Source organism: Carettochelys insculpta, chromosome 2 (assembly GCF_033958435.1).
Source record: "Carettochelys insculpta isolate YL-2023 chromosome 2, ASM3395843v1, whole genome shotgun sequence".
Lineage (NCBI taxonomy): Eukaryota > Metazoa > Chordata > Testudines > Carettochelyidae > Carettochelys > Carettochelys insculpta.
The window spans coordinates 126,558,417-126,575,621 of NC_134138.1; the positions used below are offsets into that span (position 1 = coordinate 126,558,417).

General features: G+C 43.5%; 1 protein-coding gene across 1 annotated transcript in view; it reads right to left on the reverse strand.

Annotated features, from left to right (window-relative positions):
* The window catches only part of RREB1 (ras responsive element binding protein 1), a 151,550-nt gene that overhangs the window by 48,757 nt on the left and 85,588 nt on the right, over positions 1–17,205 (reverse strand). The window contains 2 exon segments of the mRNA XM_074987720.1: positions 3,307–3,446; positions 4,570–4,714. Coding sequence (XP_074843821.1) covers positions 3,307–3,446; positions 4,570–4,714 — 285 coding nt within the window.

Below are 17,205 nucleotides of genomic sequence, written 5' to 3' on the forward strand. Positions count from 1 at the left end.
CCCTCCTGCCCACATAGCCTGATCTCCATGGCTTATGGCTCAGGAAACATTTCTGCCCTTCCCAGGAAGCACAACTGTGCTACTGTGAGGAGACGTAAATTGAATCAGTGTGAGTCATGACCGACAGGATACAGAGAGTGCCCATCCCCACAGGGAGACAGATTATACTGCTGCCCAGGCATGGGTTAGCCATGCTGCAATCCTCTATCCATTCTCCAGAGCGACAATATCCATCTAGCTCTGCTTCACTAACTTTAAGCTTGTGAAGACATGTCTTCTTCATAAAAGCTCTAGAACAGAGACACTGACCTGCTGGCTTTAATGACCTGCTCCAGTTACAAGCATTCTATGCCAGGCTTACGGCAGCCTTCGTTTTGCAGGAGGAGGAGGAGGAGGGGAATATGTAAATTAACAGCACAGATGCACCTGCTGCTATTTTGTACCACACATAATTAAAATATACTGGATTTATTTATGAGTAGTAAACCCTGTTTGGAGAATTAACACTGGATTCACTTGCTGGATTAAGTCTAGGAAGAAAAGCAAGTCCTCCTTCTCCCCTACAAACGCTTGTGATTCCTTTTAAGGGTCTCATGTATTTTGATGGAGTGATAATATCCAGGCGGATAACAGCAATACATTTATTTGCTATATAATCTACCTATGCTTAAAAAAAAAAAAATTTACTCTCACTCTGGCCTGTACCATCCACTAGAACATGAATTCCCAAATTGGGGGGCATGGAGAAATTCCGGGAGGCAGGGGATGGGGCGATCCAGCCCCCTACATCATTTCCGCCAGCTGAAGAAAGATCTGGCCTTTGCTCCCGGCTCTCAGCCCCTGCCATTTCATGTGAGTAACCCAGTGCAGCTGCTATAATGAGCAGTCAGCCAGCGAAGACCCACGGGGAGCTGGCCGCCTCCTGCAAAGCTGAGTGAGTGTGGGTTGTGGCGGGGAGGAGGAGGAAAATGGGGTTAGATGGGGGGGGTCAGGGGGTGCCTGGTGAGGGGGATGAGGTAAGAGTGGGCAGCTGGTGGTGCCTGGCTTTATGGGAGGGGAGGGGCTCGGGCAGGCACCTCACAGGGATTGTGGGGCTTGACCAGCTTGCAGGACTTGCGGGGTGCAGGTGGGTGGCTGGCCCTGGCAGCATGGAGCTGGGGCAGGCGGCTAGTGTGAGTGTGGTTGGTTCCAGCAGTGTGGGGCTTGGGCGGACAGCAGGTGGCTGGCCCCAGCGGCACAGCGCTCGAGCGGGCGCCCCTGTCAATGCAGGTCTCAGGCGGGCAGGCAGCTGGCATGGGGCTCAGGCAGGTGGCCAGCTGGGGCTGCACCATGCACCCTCAAGAAGCCAAGAAAAACTACTGGTGCTTATTTTTAATTTTAAATTACATTTTTATATCAAGTTTATGCTTATTTTAAATTATTAATTGAATTTTTTATTAAAAGGGGGGTTGGATGATGGTAAAAAAAGCGTTGGGGGGGTTCTCGAAAATCCAAAGGGGGGCGTGATGCTGAAAATTTTGGAAACCACTGCACTAGAAAATCAAATCCTCAGAAATGGAAATCTTTTCAGAAGGGTTAAGAGCAGAGGTGAAAGTAAGCTGGCGCTCCCTGGTGCACCACACCTGCAAGAAGGAGCTGCCCAGCTGGGGCTTTTTGCTGTAGGAGGAGGCAGGATGTGCTCCAGCCAGGCTCCAGGGGTTTCCTGCAGGCTGCCACTCTAAGCAGCAGGCAGCCCCACAGGTGAAAGGGGCTGGCTGGGGGCATGCTCCCCAATGGTCTTGGCCTGCCCCAGCCCCTATCTTATCCCTCATCCAGGGCATCACTTATGGAGGGTGGGAGAGCTTAACCCCCAGCCACAGCCCCCGCTTCCAAGAGTCAAACCAGGGTGCTGCTTGCTGTTCCACTTCCCGTCACTGTCAGGGAGCAAGGGGAAAGCGCACAGTCTGCTGCCTTCCTCTACCTCTTTCTGGGATGGGCAAGGGAGCTGTGGACTTTCATCTCATTTCCTGCCAAGGAGAGAAAGGGGAACAGCAAGCAGCATCCTGATACGAATCTTGAGGGGACTGGGGGGGGTCCCCCAGCACACCCCCTACAAACACACACCTTGATCCCCTGCCCTGAGCCCCCAAATCCTCACTCCTGCACCCTTCCCACATCCTTACTCCCTGCCCTGAGTCCCGTCCATACCCTCCAACACTGACTCCTCCGTACACCCCAACCCACTGCTTTGAGCCCATCCTCACTCCTCACCTTGACTTCTGTACCCCCTGCACACCCTCAAGCCCTGACTCCTGGTCTCCTCCTCACACTCCAACCTGCTGCCTTGAGACCCGTTCCATCCATGTTCTACCCCATGCTTCAATTTCTTACAGGTACTGTCCCATCACAACCCCAGCCTCTGCCCTGAGAGACCCTCTACCCAGGAGGGTTGCAATATGACACCACCTGTAAGAAATTTAAGTTATTTTCTCCCCGAGAAGAGTTAGATCAACAAAGGTGTCCAAATACTCTGTATACGTCACTTGTCTGAAGGCAGTGCTCATGAGTTTGATTTACTGCTGTTTTTAAATGGGAGATATTTAATCCACAGGTATTTAAACCAGACTTCAAGGCTGTCTTATGTCCTCATGCACTGGGATTTATCTTTCTCTGTTATAAAAACAGGAAATGTCACAAAAATCACTCGGTCGAAAAAAATTGAACCTTCTTAACCAAATGAAATGACATGTTAAAAAAACTGTGTAACTGAAAATTGTTTTCTTTAAGCACTATTTGATACTTCACATCGAAAGATAAAGCAAACACATGTCCATTTTTGATACTGATGCTTCTTCTACGTGAGAACTTTCCCACCTCATTCTATCTAATTTAGAACAAAAATCACTTTTGGGTGACCAGCAACTGTACCCTACCTCTCTGCTCATTCCTTTTTCTCCCAGCCTACACCCCCAAAGAGGGGAGACCGTTAGTAATTAACATTTATAACAACCATTTCATCTTCAAAACACTCTGCGCATTGAACTGATCAAATTTTTCATCAAAAATGTTATTTTTGCCAGCTTTCCTGCCCCTCCCTGGGAATTAATGGCTCCCACCAGCTGTATTTGCAAACAGCACTGGAATAAGCATCACAGCACCTCTGAGAGACAAACGGTACTGCTCCTCCTCTCCGACAGACTGGGAATCTGGGGTAGAAAAGTTAAGCAACAAAATCACAAACATATTCCATTAACGGTGTAAAGGATGGAATATAACCTCCCACACAACTCTCTGGTGACAGGGAGCATGTCCAGGCCTATTTCTTACCTCAGAGAGTTATCTGGATGGGTCTCCATGTGGGTCTCCAGTCCATACTTGCATACAAATTCTTTGAAACACACTGGACAATGATAAACTTCCTCCTCAGCCTTCTTCTCCACTTCACTGGACTGAGCCTCCTCCACAACCTTCAGAGAGACGAAAAACACTCGTCACAAGGACTGCTCAAGCAGTCCAGAGAGAGTCTTTCTGGTACAACATAACAACCCATGACATTGCTACAGGCTACTGGAAATGATTCACTCCACAGAGACACACAGCATGGCAGGATCAATAAAGATACATGAGCTAAATGTTGAGTAGTCCTTTACAAGGTACAGCAGCATTGTCTCAGATCATCATCTCTTATGAGAACTAAACAATTAATAAATATCTTAAAACATGGCATAAAACGTGTGTGTTTGATGGTCAGTAGAGTTGAACATCTAACTAGCATCATTACCAAACACCCTCCCCACTCACAAACCAGCCTGTCAGCCTGGGTTTTTCATGCCAACGCATCACTGCCAGCCTCCAACTCAGAGAGGAGCAGTAAAATTGTTCATATTTTCTACTGACATCTTCTAACGACAGGGGAAAAAATTAATGAACAGAAAAAGAGATGTCTGAACTGAGTTACTGCTAGCCTAAAGAGCATAAAGGGCCACTGTCAAGTGAAATTCTCAAATCAAATTTATATTTTGTCTAAAAAAGCTGCTATAAAACTTTTGTGCAATAGAAATATTTCATTTAAAAAATGCCAATGGCAACTTATTTTTTTTCAAATAAATAATTTCCTTGCAGTGTCTGAAGCAGAAACACTGCAGCAACATGCGCCTGTGGGAGAACCAATGTGAAATGTACAAACTGACTATAAATTTTCCCAAGAAAAAAATTTGAACTGTTGTCAAGACTAAAAGTAAATATTAGTGACTTGAGCCTAAACGGCCTTCCAAGATTGTTAGGGTTATCAAAGACATAACTCAACTCTCCACGCATGATGCTGATTTTCAACCTAAATGAGGATATTTGTCCTCCTTCTCATCTAATTTTCTTTGTCCAAATTGAAATGCAAAAAGGAAAAACGGCTTAACTAGTGAAATACAAATGAGACATCGATGCACTAGTGTTTTCAAAATATTTTATCTTGACAATGTTCTCTGGGGGGGTTCTTTTATGCACAATTAGAGATATACGAGGAAAGAAACTGAGAAATCAAAATTGAGGAAAAGATGGCAAGTAAAAGACTTTGCAACATGTATTTTAACGAACCTTTTTTGCTGGCGTTCGTTCCTCTCTGTCTGACTCACGCTCATGACTAAGTTTCCTCTTACAGGACAATCGTCTGCGCTTAGGAGGAGACGGGGGAGTTGTATTTGCAGTGCTATTTGGATCCTTCTCGTGAATCTTCATGTGTCTAAGTAGGAGAGGGAGGAAGACAACTCTTTCAACACCCAGGTCAGGATTTTGAAATTCAGCATTGTTTTAATTTAAAAACAAAACAAAACAAAAACAAAACAAAACCCCACATATTTAATGACTTTGAGCAATGAACATAACTCCCATAAACTCGACTGTGCCTTTCAAGCAAGGCATAATGTGGGGCCTGAGCTTATATGTGCAACTACCAAGTGCAGTGTGTATTGTGAGCTGTCTCATTACAGGAAGCCTTTATGAGGCCCTTGTCATTCATTCAGACTACAGATCAACCACCCTTCATTCTGATGCCAGAACTTGCATCAGCTGAAAATGGAAATCACACTGCTGAAGGAAACACCACAAAGCTTGAACATATCCTATAGATTTATGAAAATATTAAGTCCCCACAGTTTAATCTTTTTATAGCTTAAAACTTATAAAACACGGTCAATCTTACTGTTACACGTATCTTGCAACTCTGCTAACCGTAATAAGCATGTTTGTAAGCCCCCTGTTACCAATTTTTAAAAAATATATTCACTTTTCAGCCAAAGCAGCAAAAGTGGCCTGTATTTTGCTGAAAAGGAGTAGTTTAAGCACATATGAACTTACAGTAACTAATTTATCAAATGCAGAGCTGGGCTCCCCCCATGCAAGTTAGATTGATTTCACAGGTTAACCAAGGCCTTTATTATATCAGGTGACACTGGGCAGCCATGCAGGCCATAAATGTGTATCATCTTAGCTCAGGAGTCAGCAACCAAAATGGCAAGCGCCATTTTTTTCCAATTGAGTAAAAAAAAAAAAAAAAAAACACTCAATAATGGAAGAGCTGGAGTGCATGTGAACAAGAGACAGTCCTTAATAAATAACATCAAACCATACATTTTGTAACTCTTATTTTAAGAGCAGTGGACGCACAATGATTTGTGATGCAATACATGTTTGCTGCAGGATGTTCATAAACTTTTTACATATTGTATTTCCTCAGGCTTTGTGTGTGTATTGGTACCACTGTCTTCCTGACTTTCACTCCCCAACCCTCTCTCTCTGGAGGACACTAGGAGGAGTTATTCAACATTTCAAGGTCACATATCATTTGCTATTTAGATAGGAGTTCTTCATTTTTGGGCTTTTAGACATTCACTGTTTACCAGAAATAATCAGGAGGATTTTTTTTTTTTTTTTAAACTTCGCAATTACAGCGTCAGGAGCCACAAAGTCATCCTTAAAGAGCCACATTCAGCTCCAGAGCCTTAGGTTGCAGACCTCTGCGTTAGCCAAATCACTTGAGCAATCAATGCCTCGGTTTCCTCATCTGTAATATGTAAATCATGCTCATTTATCTTTGTGAGGTGCTGAGATCCCCTTGGATGAGAAAGACTAATCATCATCATATCATAGAGAACATTATAAACAAGTTAAAAAAAATAAAAAATTAAAAAAAAACACTGACCAGATACAACCTTATTTGCTTACAGGAAATGTACCATTTATAAAAGTGATGGTTTTAAAAACAAAACAGTCTTAGCCTACATTGTTCGTAACCTTTTACTTACGTATGAGGAAAAACATTCAAAAAGCACCCAATTTAGATGCCCAGGTCTCAATGAAAGGAGCCCAAATGGCTATAAACTAAGTCACTGGAGCACTGTTGGAAATTTTCTCTCTATTGGTTTAGCCATTGTTTGCTGAAACAATACTAAAGGCAATTTGTCCAGGTCTCCACTGGTAATTAAAACTGGGATTTTCCAATGAGTGTATGGATAGCAGGTGGCACAGCATCTCCAAATGCATGCTCAATGGGATTTGGGCACCTTGCTCCCTTAAACTGTGATCAGCATTGCCTCACTTGATGCACAACTGTGTTCAACTGTGACAATTTTATAATTTAGACCAGTGGTTCCCAAACTTTTCAGCATTACGCCCTCCCTTTTGATTTTTGAGAAACCCGAGCCCCACGCCAACCTCAACAGCTGTCCACGCCAGCCGCCCGCCTGCCGGAGACTTGCACTGCCAGAGCTGCCTGCCCAAGCCCCATGCTGCTGGGGCCAGCTGTCCACCTGCCCACCATCCACCTGAGCCCTGCACTGCCAGGACCAGACGCCTGCCCACCAAGCCACCTACCCCAGCCATGGGCCAGCCGCCCACCCAAGCCCCACGTTGCCGGGTCCAGACACCCACCTGCCATCTCGAGCCACGCGAGCCCCATGCTGCTGGGGCCAGCCACCCACCCATCAGCCTGAGCCGCTCAAGCCCCACGCTGCTGGGGCCAGCTGCCCAAGCCCTGCTCTGCCGGAGGCAGACGCCTGAGCCCCATGAGTCCCACAAGCTGGTCGGCTGCCCAAGCCCTGCAAGCCACCCACCCGAGCCTGTCCCCTCCCCTCCCACAAAGCCACGCACCCCCAGCCCCTCATCTAAACCCATCCTCCTCCTCCGCCCCCTAACCCACAGTCAATCTCATTTGCAGAAGGCAGCCAGCTCCACATGGGTCTTTACTGGTTACCTGCTTTTTATAGTGGCTGCGGTGGGTCACCCACGTAAAATGGCAGGGCCTGAGAGCTCGAAACAAAGACTGTATCTTTCTTCAGGTAGGGGGAATGATGAAGGGCTTGGGTCACCTTGCCCCCGCCCGGAATTTCTTCACACACCCCCGGGGGGAGGGGTATGCCCCCCAGTTTGGGAAACCATGATCTAGACAAACCTCTTATGCTCCTGCAAACTGGCTGGATGCAGTGACACAATCTTTAAAATACAATCAATTATTTTGAACAATGGCTACACATATGTCACCCAACGTACAACATTAATTTTAGCTGTAGATGCCAGGTACATCATGTGCAAAGATAACATAATGAATCAAACTGACCCCTGGTGCAACTCCATTAAAGCCAGTGGGTTGAATCTGATCCAGCATGTTTTACATATTTGTTACTTTTCAGTGTGTGAACCCTTGAAAACCCCCCCCCCCACACACACACACGCTGCCACACAAAGAGTTAAGGCCTCAAGTATGCTCTTGCTTACAGTGGTGTAAAATTAGGAGTAACTCCATGTTTAGTCAACAGAATTACTGTGATTTAAAACAGATGCTAGATCAAAAATGATCTTGCAAGGAGCTGACTACCTTAAATTCCCAATCAAATTGGAGAGATTACACTCTTCAGAGGATCTGATTCCTCTACAGCAAGATCATGGTTTCCTCTTTGCACCCACACAGAGATGCTCCTTTGCTTTGCTTCCCACCATCAGCTATAGTACAGAAAATAGAGAAGGGAAAGCAGCTACACAGGGGCCCAGGGAGTGGTCAGACCTGTGACCCTGCACATCTCTTTCCCCACATGCTCTGCTGGCCGGAGCAGGGGGGAAGGTGCCTGTACAAATTAGGTAAAAGAATCCAAGGGAGCACAGGGAAGTAAAGCCAAAGCTGTACCTCACATAACAAAGCGACGAAGTACTGCCCCTTTTTTAGGACGTGCAATTACTCCACAAGCAAGCAGATAAATTCCAGCTCCATATTTATGGCAAATATTCAAAACAACTTCTCCAGATTTGCACAGTCTAGTAAATTCAGCCATTCCTTTCATTATTCTAAAACAGCTTGTTTGAAGGAAAAAAAAGAGAGAGACAACAATAAAGTCTACAGGCAAGATGCCTCGGTGCACTGAAGCCAGTCACATCTCCACCGGCCAGGTTTTCTTGTTTTTTTTTTGGCATTGCTCTAGTTCCCCAACCTAACCAAGCCAACCTCAGATCTTTCTACAGTTAATACATCTGTGGGATAGAGAACATTTATATATGTCCACACAGAAGAAGAACTGAACCATTTACGCACTATTTTATGCAATCACTGAAGATGAGCTTGAAAAAACAACTGGGGGAAAAGAGGAAATAGTTTAATATTCAATTAATTGGTGAAGTATTAGCTGGAAGAGGTATGAGATTTTTTTAAAGGTCATTTTCCAAGTTAATAGGCAAGTTTGAAAGTGAAACAGGTATTTGTATTGCCCACACACCTATACGACGCCAGAATAGTTATCCTTTAGGCATGACTGTCACAGATTTTCTTCAGAGTCAGTGTAAGAAAGAAATTAAACATACAAATAAAATGAAAGTGTCCCAAGAAAAACTGTGTACTTCAAAAGAAGATACGAAAAACCCCAGCTTAAAGATTCTACTTGATCCTTGATAAATCTGTGTAATTCCCTCTAGTGGCTGTGCATGCAGAATATTCCTTAGGGCCACGTTCTCTTCTCATGATAACATTACACCCATTTAGCTTCAGCAGAACTACTTTTGGCTTATATGAGTGTGAATGAAAGGTAAAATCAATCCTAATAGTACGAAATGTTATAGTTTCCTCATATTTTAAAGGAAACCATTTCAAACTACTGAGCCATAGACAGGAAGATGTTCTGACTGCACCTTTGACTTTTACCGCACAGGTCAAACATCACAGACCCTCATAACTCATTGTGTGGAATCATTTAAAAACCAAAAGAAGCAGATTCCAAGTTCTCAAATTCACAATTTGCCCTTACAGAACACGGTGTAGTCTTTGACAGGTTAAACAGGTTTCACTGCATTGAATCACTTGCAGAGAAAAAAGATTGCTAGAACAACCAAAGATAAGCAAGCAGGGAGACAAAGCAGACCAGTACAAAGGACAGACACAATCTTCATCATCTCCTTTACTGTGCAGCAGGGCCATAACAGTTCAGCGTGCCTTCAAAAACACTACCCAACTTGTGCTGAACTGTGACAGATACCAGATTGCATCCACAACCTTTTTATAAAAACACAATCCCTTCACTATGCCATTGCTGCACGATGGGGTCTATGGTAGCATAGTTACCTGATAAGTAGACGCAGACTATAGCGATGGAAGGAGTTTTTCCACGGCTGTAGAAAAACCCCCACCTCCAAAAGCCAGGATACTTAGGTCAATGGAAAGTTTCCTTTGTCAACTCTACACCAGGAGTTGAAATGACATAGCAGCAGCACTGACTGGTGTGGACTTTTCAAAGCCCTAAGCCATGAGTGCTTAAACTATGGAGCCTCAAGTTTAAGTGCAGACCAGGCATAAGGTTCATTCATTTAAACTTTCTGAACTGTGGAAGAGAGTAATACATTGTTGCCTTCTCATTAAGAAGCATTTTCTTTTGATTAGATCTTTCACCTGCATCATTCAAAATGCTCAGCCTTGCATTTTAGCTAGCCAAAAAGTGAAGTGGGGCTTAACAAGGTGTTTTTCCACTGTGACTGTATGAACGAATTTTACTGCAACAACACTGGCATATTTTGAATAGGAAAGCTGGGACTGTAAGTCAGTGTGATTTTTCAGAAATAAATATGACTTAAACAAGACTTATGAATTCTAAAGTGCAGTAGGACATTTCAAAAGAAAACACAATAAAACTATATATATAAATAAAAAGGCTGTTCAAACAGACAACTGTGCTTCAAAATACCGATACCGAGCAGCTCTAAATTGTCCTCTTTTAGAGGTAGGTACTTCAGTAAAAACATGAGGGCCTGCCAGATTCTCTGCTTGCGGTATTGCTTTACTGATGTCAAGGCAGCTAAGTGAATTTACACCAACCTTGGATCTGGACAAGGCATATACAAGAGAAACATGATATTCACAGAGGTCCCTCAGAACTATGCTTTCAGTAGGCAGCCCGAGAAAGTGCATGCACACACACACTTGGGAATTACACAAGTTGGAACAAGAGAGTGGAACTACGACTAACAGGATGAAATGAAGGAAGCGAATATTTAAAAAGGGATCTCTGAGAGTTATCAGCCTATGAACTGATTTACCCTGGGAAGTTGTGGAAGCCTCATTACTTGACATTTTTAAAACTAGACCTGACAACAAAACCCCAGAAGAGGACCTTGCAGGAAATAATCCGGCAAGGAAAGGAGGATGGACTTGATTAACTTCAAAGGCCTGTTCCATCTCTAATTTGTAAGCTTTAAGAAATGCTATGCAAAAAATGCAGCTATCTTGCTCCATCAAGTTTTTGCAGCAAGTTGCCATGCAAGAACGCCCCTGCCTACTCCCTCCCAAAATTCCACAAGTGAGTCAAGACTATCTGATAATGCCACAATCTTATGAGTCAACCCTCTAGAAAGATAGGTGCTTTTCAACTGTTTTAGTGCAGTTTACTCCCTACCCCTATCAGGGTCATCTTCCTCTTTTCCCTCCAGGGCCAGCCCCCCTACTCTCCACTACCAGGCAACTGAACGCTAAGGATCATATGGATAATACTCAGACCAAGATGAGGTGGTGCGTGCGCGCGCGCGCACACACACACACACACACACACACACACACACACACACACACACACACACACACACACACACACACACACACACACACACACACACACACACACACACACACACACAAAGCTGTTTTTCCTTCTCTATCTAAGCTCTACTTTTGTCCACACTATATGGCTTCAAGACAGTAAAATGAGAGAAATGCAGCACTGTTACTACTGAAGAAAGAGTGGAAAAAAGGGAACAGCTAGTTTTGTTATTTTTGAGGTGTTTGGGGTTTTTTGCTCACCTGGGATGACACTGCCTAAGTCAATTATGCAGCAGGGATGGGGAGCCTACAGCTTGCAGGCCGGATCCAGCCCCTGGCTTCTTTGATCTGGCCCGTGACCAAAGCCACACTGAGAAAGCCATAGATAGGCTACATAAAAAGGCCAGTTTCACCCTGACTTCAATCCTGCCCAGCCACATTAAATTCAAATGAAGTGTTAAGGATTTGAGACAGGCCAGATTTTGGCCCGTTATGCTCTTTTAGTTCTTCCACAGGATGGAAAGTGGCTCAAAAGCGTTAGTGTGCCAACTTTAATTCCGTTCATATCAAAACCAGGACCTATTTTGACACATTTCCAGCTTAAAACATCTGTGCAACTATCATCATTTCATTCCGCCTGGCAGTTCTAACTTTATCCAAGTGGCTTAAAAACTAGAAAACAATACAAAAAACATTTCCCTGTACAAATTCATTTCTGTCATTTGAAGCAAGAGGGCAAAAGCCCAAACAAATATAAAAAGATTTGAACAGCAGTGTTTTCAGGAGCCATCAGTCGATATAAAGACTGTCAGAACCTCCTCCAGAGTCTTGTTGGGAAGATGCCTAGAACTTCAAATACTTTAAACACTACATCCTGGAGTTTAACCTGCAGTTGTTTGTCAAAACACTGAAAGTCATCAATCTGTATTGACAATAAATGTTCAATCCTAATAATTATAAGCAGCCACTACTTGAGAGAGTCTAATTCATTCAATACTGTCATCTGTGATCATTGGGATCAGAAAGATGCAGCTAATTCTGAAAGAAAACTTGACTGGTATTTGGAAGCGTTTTTGTTTTGTTTTTCCTAACAGCTTATCAACGACAACAGTTGCTATTCATATCCGCCTAAAACACTTCTTAGTAAACTGAGAGACATTCGGATGCCAAAACCCCAGCCACCCTGTAAAAACTCTACTAACACCGATGAAAGATTTCAGTGCTGTGATTTTGCTTTTATTTTAAGTATGCACATGGTGTGAATGACTAATGGCTAGGACAGGCAAGGAGCAACTAATAGAGAAAATCTGCAAGGCCACAGCAAAGCTAATTAGAAACCTATCACAATGCAATGGAGCAAGTGACCTCAGCAGAAAAGTTGGGTGCCGCAAACAGGTCAGGGAAAGTTATGTTTGAAGCACTCGCTCGCTCTAAGTGCAGAGCGGATAAGCATGGCTACAAACACATTGGGTATTTCATGTTTTCTTTTTAAACATGGGGCTGTAGGTTCACTTTGAAGTACAACCCTCTGATTGACCCTTCACCCACATGGAGCCCTGCTGAACTTCTCCAGCATGTACCTCACTGCAGGATCAGGGCCTAGCAGGCTAGTGAAAAATCTTAGATTAACATCCCTTAAAATCACTAGCAAGACTACCAGGCCAAACACTGCTCATCAAGATGTGTCTATTTCCAGATTCTCTAAATGGTTTAAAGGTCACCACTGAAAGACTCCTATGCAAGGCAGCAGAAAACCTAAGGTTGAGGTATATTATTTTTTTGTTCCGTTCTGTTTTGTACAGCATCTAGCACATTGGGTCTTCATTCATTACTAGGGCTCCTGGATAGCACAATTAATACATAATCTACCATTTACCATTATATATTCTATTCCAAATAGAGTCTTACACTGCTGACGGCTGTAATAGTTGAGTGACTTCCCAAGTGCATTAAACAGTATGGCTAATACATATCATAAGTTTGTTCTCTCATTCCCTCCCTGGGGGAGAAGCGCGTGCAACCAAATATTTTATTTTGCACTGCACATGCATGCAAACACAACCTATCTGTGTGTTAGGAAAGGCACGGTCAGAGGCATGGTCAAAGAAATGTGCCTTACACCTAAACAGGAGGGAGGTGAGGTTTGTGCTGGTACCTAGTTTCTGGGAGGGGTTCATTTGACTGTTTTCGGGAAGGCCCAGCTCCCACCCCACGCTCTATCTCCTGCACACACAAGCTTTAACGGAGAGAAGTAAAAACAAAGAAAGAAACCGCCCAATACTATTTCAGATGCCATCATTCTGATCATACTGATAACCGTTTACAACTATCAAGTCAATCCAAAAACTTGAACTTTGCAAAAACTACTCATGATTAATTTTAGATTCTGGTAAATAAATTCATTGATGGAGATGTCAGTGAAGCCTGTGAATTGTAGTCACCGCCACGTAACATAAGGCCTTCTGAAGTCTGCCAATGCATACTATAGCTGTGACTAAGAGACACACACTTATATTTTAGTAATTTTATCCCAGTGAAAAGTATTTTGTTTTGCCAAGAATATAAAATAGCTGAAATTTGTGCCTGTGGTTAAAAGAGATGCAAAATAAAAGGGGAAAGTGTTATTTACATAAAGCAGACACCTTTATGTTGTATTAACAACTAACCTGCTCAAACGAAGTCAACAAGTTCCAACAGGCTTTGATGGATACAAATGCATTCCCATCTTTGCCTGACATTATTTGTGTTCTCCACCAGAATTGTTGTCATAACACCTCGGGCGGGGGGGGGGGGAGGGGGGAGAGGAACGAAGAAAAAAAAGGCAACTATCCCAAAATCACATGCCTGATGCTGCTGTAACAGTGAAGTGATTCAATATAGTATGATAGTGGGAGCCTGTCTGTGCTTTTAAAGCTAGTTTTCCCATGGGGAAGAGGGTTGATTTGCAATTGTAATCATGTATTGCACAAACAGAGAGAGATGATGGATATGCAGTGAGATTCCCAATGATGCCCCTCCCAGTTGGCTTAAAGGCACCTTACAGGAACAGACTGAGCCACATTACCCATGACATACCAGGACATTGCAGATGAAAGAAACGCTGGTCACTGATGGGCAGAATTAAAGACATCAGCTCAACTTTTTCCAAGGGCTCTCTGATTCTACAGGTTTTGTAACAAATCCCTATTTGTGCTATATTTATTAACCACACATGCCTACTCACTGACCCTCACATATGGATGTTTGTATTCAACGCCTTAAGACATTGCCATTAAAGATAGCTTTCAGAAGCAAGAGAGCAGGTTTAATTTCAGCACAAATACAGACCGCTGGGAAGGAAAAGCACTATCCTTCTTAAAAATAAGTGAAGAAATCCAAGATATATTTTTATTGATTAAAAACAAACAAACATGATGGGGAACTATGCCCAGAATCAGATATAGCCCATTCCGTTCAGTGCCTTCTAGCACTTTGTCAGGGAGTATTCCTTGTGGCAAACAGCACAAGACAACTTGTTGCGTTGCATAGCACAGAAAAGAAAAACAGTACACAGAAACACTGACGGTGCTTTACAAAGGGAATTAAATTTGATAAAAAAATCCCAAGGAAAATGCATTTTATTGCAAAACCACATTCTAAACGAAACAGGATCTCTGCGCTACCATGTCAATAGACTAAATCAGTGGTTACTGACTGCTGTGGGAAGAAGACAGGAACTGCAGACGACATCTTTCTTTTGAATCACCTCCCCACCCACTCCTGAGTCCGTGGCACCCCTATCTCACCCATTACCATTTGTGAGCCCATAGCATCCCGGTGGTAACCACAATTGCCTGTGCAGGAGAGCAACATTAAGAAAATATTTAATGAGTTTCTTAGCTGTCTTTTAGTAAAATTTAGCCGCTGGAAACAGGAGCACCAGCAACACAAAATTAGTCTGCTCTCAAATGGCCATCGGCTATTGTGTCTCGGAAAGCCAACCACAGCTTGGGAACTTCAGCTCCAGGGATATGAACTTTGATGGCTACTGATATGTCTTGTCATCATTTTCAACTCAGGGGTGTCACCTGCCAAAATAGTACAGGTGCCTCTCTGTTAAAACAACAGGGAGTCTCGCCTCTCTTCCTCTTCCCAGGACAGCCTTCTTTATCACATACTAACTAGGGAGTCTGGTCAGAGGAGTTACTGGACATAGACTTGATCCAGAGCTCACTGAGGCCAGTGAGTCTTCAGTAGGCTTTGGGTAAGGCCTCACAAGAATTTATTCTCTCAGCATGGATTGGTGAGAACATCAGTAAATCCCCAGTGGGAAGACAAAGTGATATTTACATACCAAGCACAACCCACCTATTTAATATATAATGGCAGCACCAGTATACATACGCAGGCATCTGTCCCACAGCAGAACCCTGCCACCTATATATTAGGTATAACACTCAGGCAGGTAGCAAAGTGAGAAAATGCTCATGCCAGGATCAGGCTGAAGCTATTACACCAATCCAAATGCTGAGGGATTTTTGTCGCCGGTCCTCTTCTGTTTCTAAGACACAGTTTATTGCTAATGAACGGCTTTTTTTTTCCTTTTAAAGGAGAAGCTGACAATGACTGCATATATTCTGATGTCTGCTAGTTCCAGCATGCTAAACGAGAACAAGGTTGGGCAGCTTACATATGGTGGGGTGGGAGGGTAGACATCTGTGAAGGTGGAACTACAGCCAGAACACACACAATTTAATACAGTGACAAAGGTTTTCCTCTTCCTTCTCTTACACTGTCTGCATTTAAAGGGCTGCAGCTGCACTGCTGTAGCATTTAGTGGAGGTACTTGCTATGCTGATGGAGAGCTTCTCCCACTGACGTACACATTCTACCTTCCTGAGAGGCAGTAGATGTATTGCCAGGAGAAGCGCTGCACATTAGATATTGCAGCAACATATATATGTCTGTACACATTCCGCCCCCTATGCGCATGCGCTGTAAGGATGTATTCCAACTTGCAGAGAACACTCCTCAAACTGCCACAACAGCCCACATTTTTAGCACTTGGTACATTCATCTATTATCTCCTCACCTGTCCCATCTCACTAAAAATCAGCAACATGGCATACACGAGCCATTATCTGCACAATGTTAAAGATCCTGTAATGCTGGAATTAAAGCAAAAGACAAACAGCTTTCCACTCCCAAAGTTATTCTTCAATCTCTAGTGCTTGCTCACCTGCAATTCTCTCTATTGCAGTCTTGAGTTAAAGATGGAGAATGGAAGCAACTTTCCTGAGCAGACAGACCACCTAATCCCCACAGGAGGTGTACCTCCTGGGCAGCTACTTAGGAGGATAAAGGACTAAAGGTGCTGTGAGTGGTGACTAGGATCTACTATGTCAAGCTGCATGTTCTCATTTGCGCTGTGACATGGGAAACAAAGCAGGACTCAGCTATGCTGAATATATGCTATTATACAGTTACGCTATTGCCTGTGATGAAACGGGTATAATCTCTGTATTCCAGATCAGCTTCCCCCTTACACAAACCAGAAACCCAAACCTACAGTGAGCACAAAAGCATAAGATAGTTTTAAAATGAATATCGGATTTACGTAAATTAAGAGGTCGGAGACACCCCCTCCTCCCCACAGAGTAGACTGAAGAGAACCCTTGACTTGCTTGTACATTCAGGAACGGAAGAAGCTTGGAGATGCAAATATAATGCTGCTTAATGTATATGCTTCAATTCTCAACAACAATTGAGCTAATGAAGGGCTGAATATAAACCTTAAGTCTGAACTTCCTCGCTTTTCTGGATTCTAAGCAGACTTCAGAATTAGGGCTTGTATCAACCTTCTTCACAGATCTTTAATAATAACCAATGAGGAGGGTGATACCGGTCACTGCCGGTAAGTGGAGTATGACATGTCTGTAATAATGACATATCCCTAAAGCATGCCAAGTCCACTGAGTGGTTGTGCACTTGGACAAGACTGGCCATAATACAGATCCTTCAGAGGCTCTATTTAATCCATAAAACACTATGCAAGCAAAGAAAGTTCATGTCTTCCGCAGCTTTATGATAAGTGGTTCTTTCTTGGAGTGGGAGATAGTAAGTAAAAACTTCCGTTTGGGGCCCTGTGTGTGTGTACTTTTTAAGCATAAGCTGTTTTTACTAATCCCTGA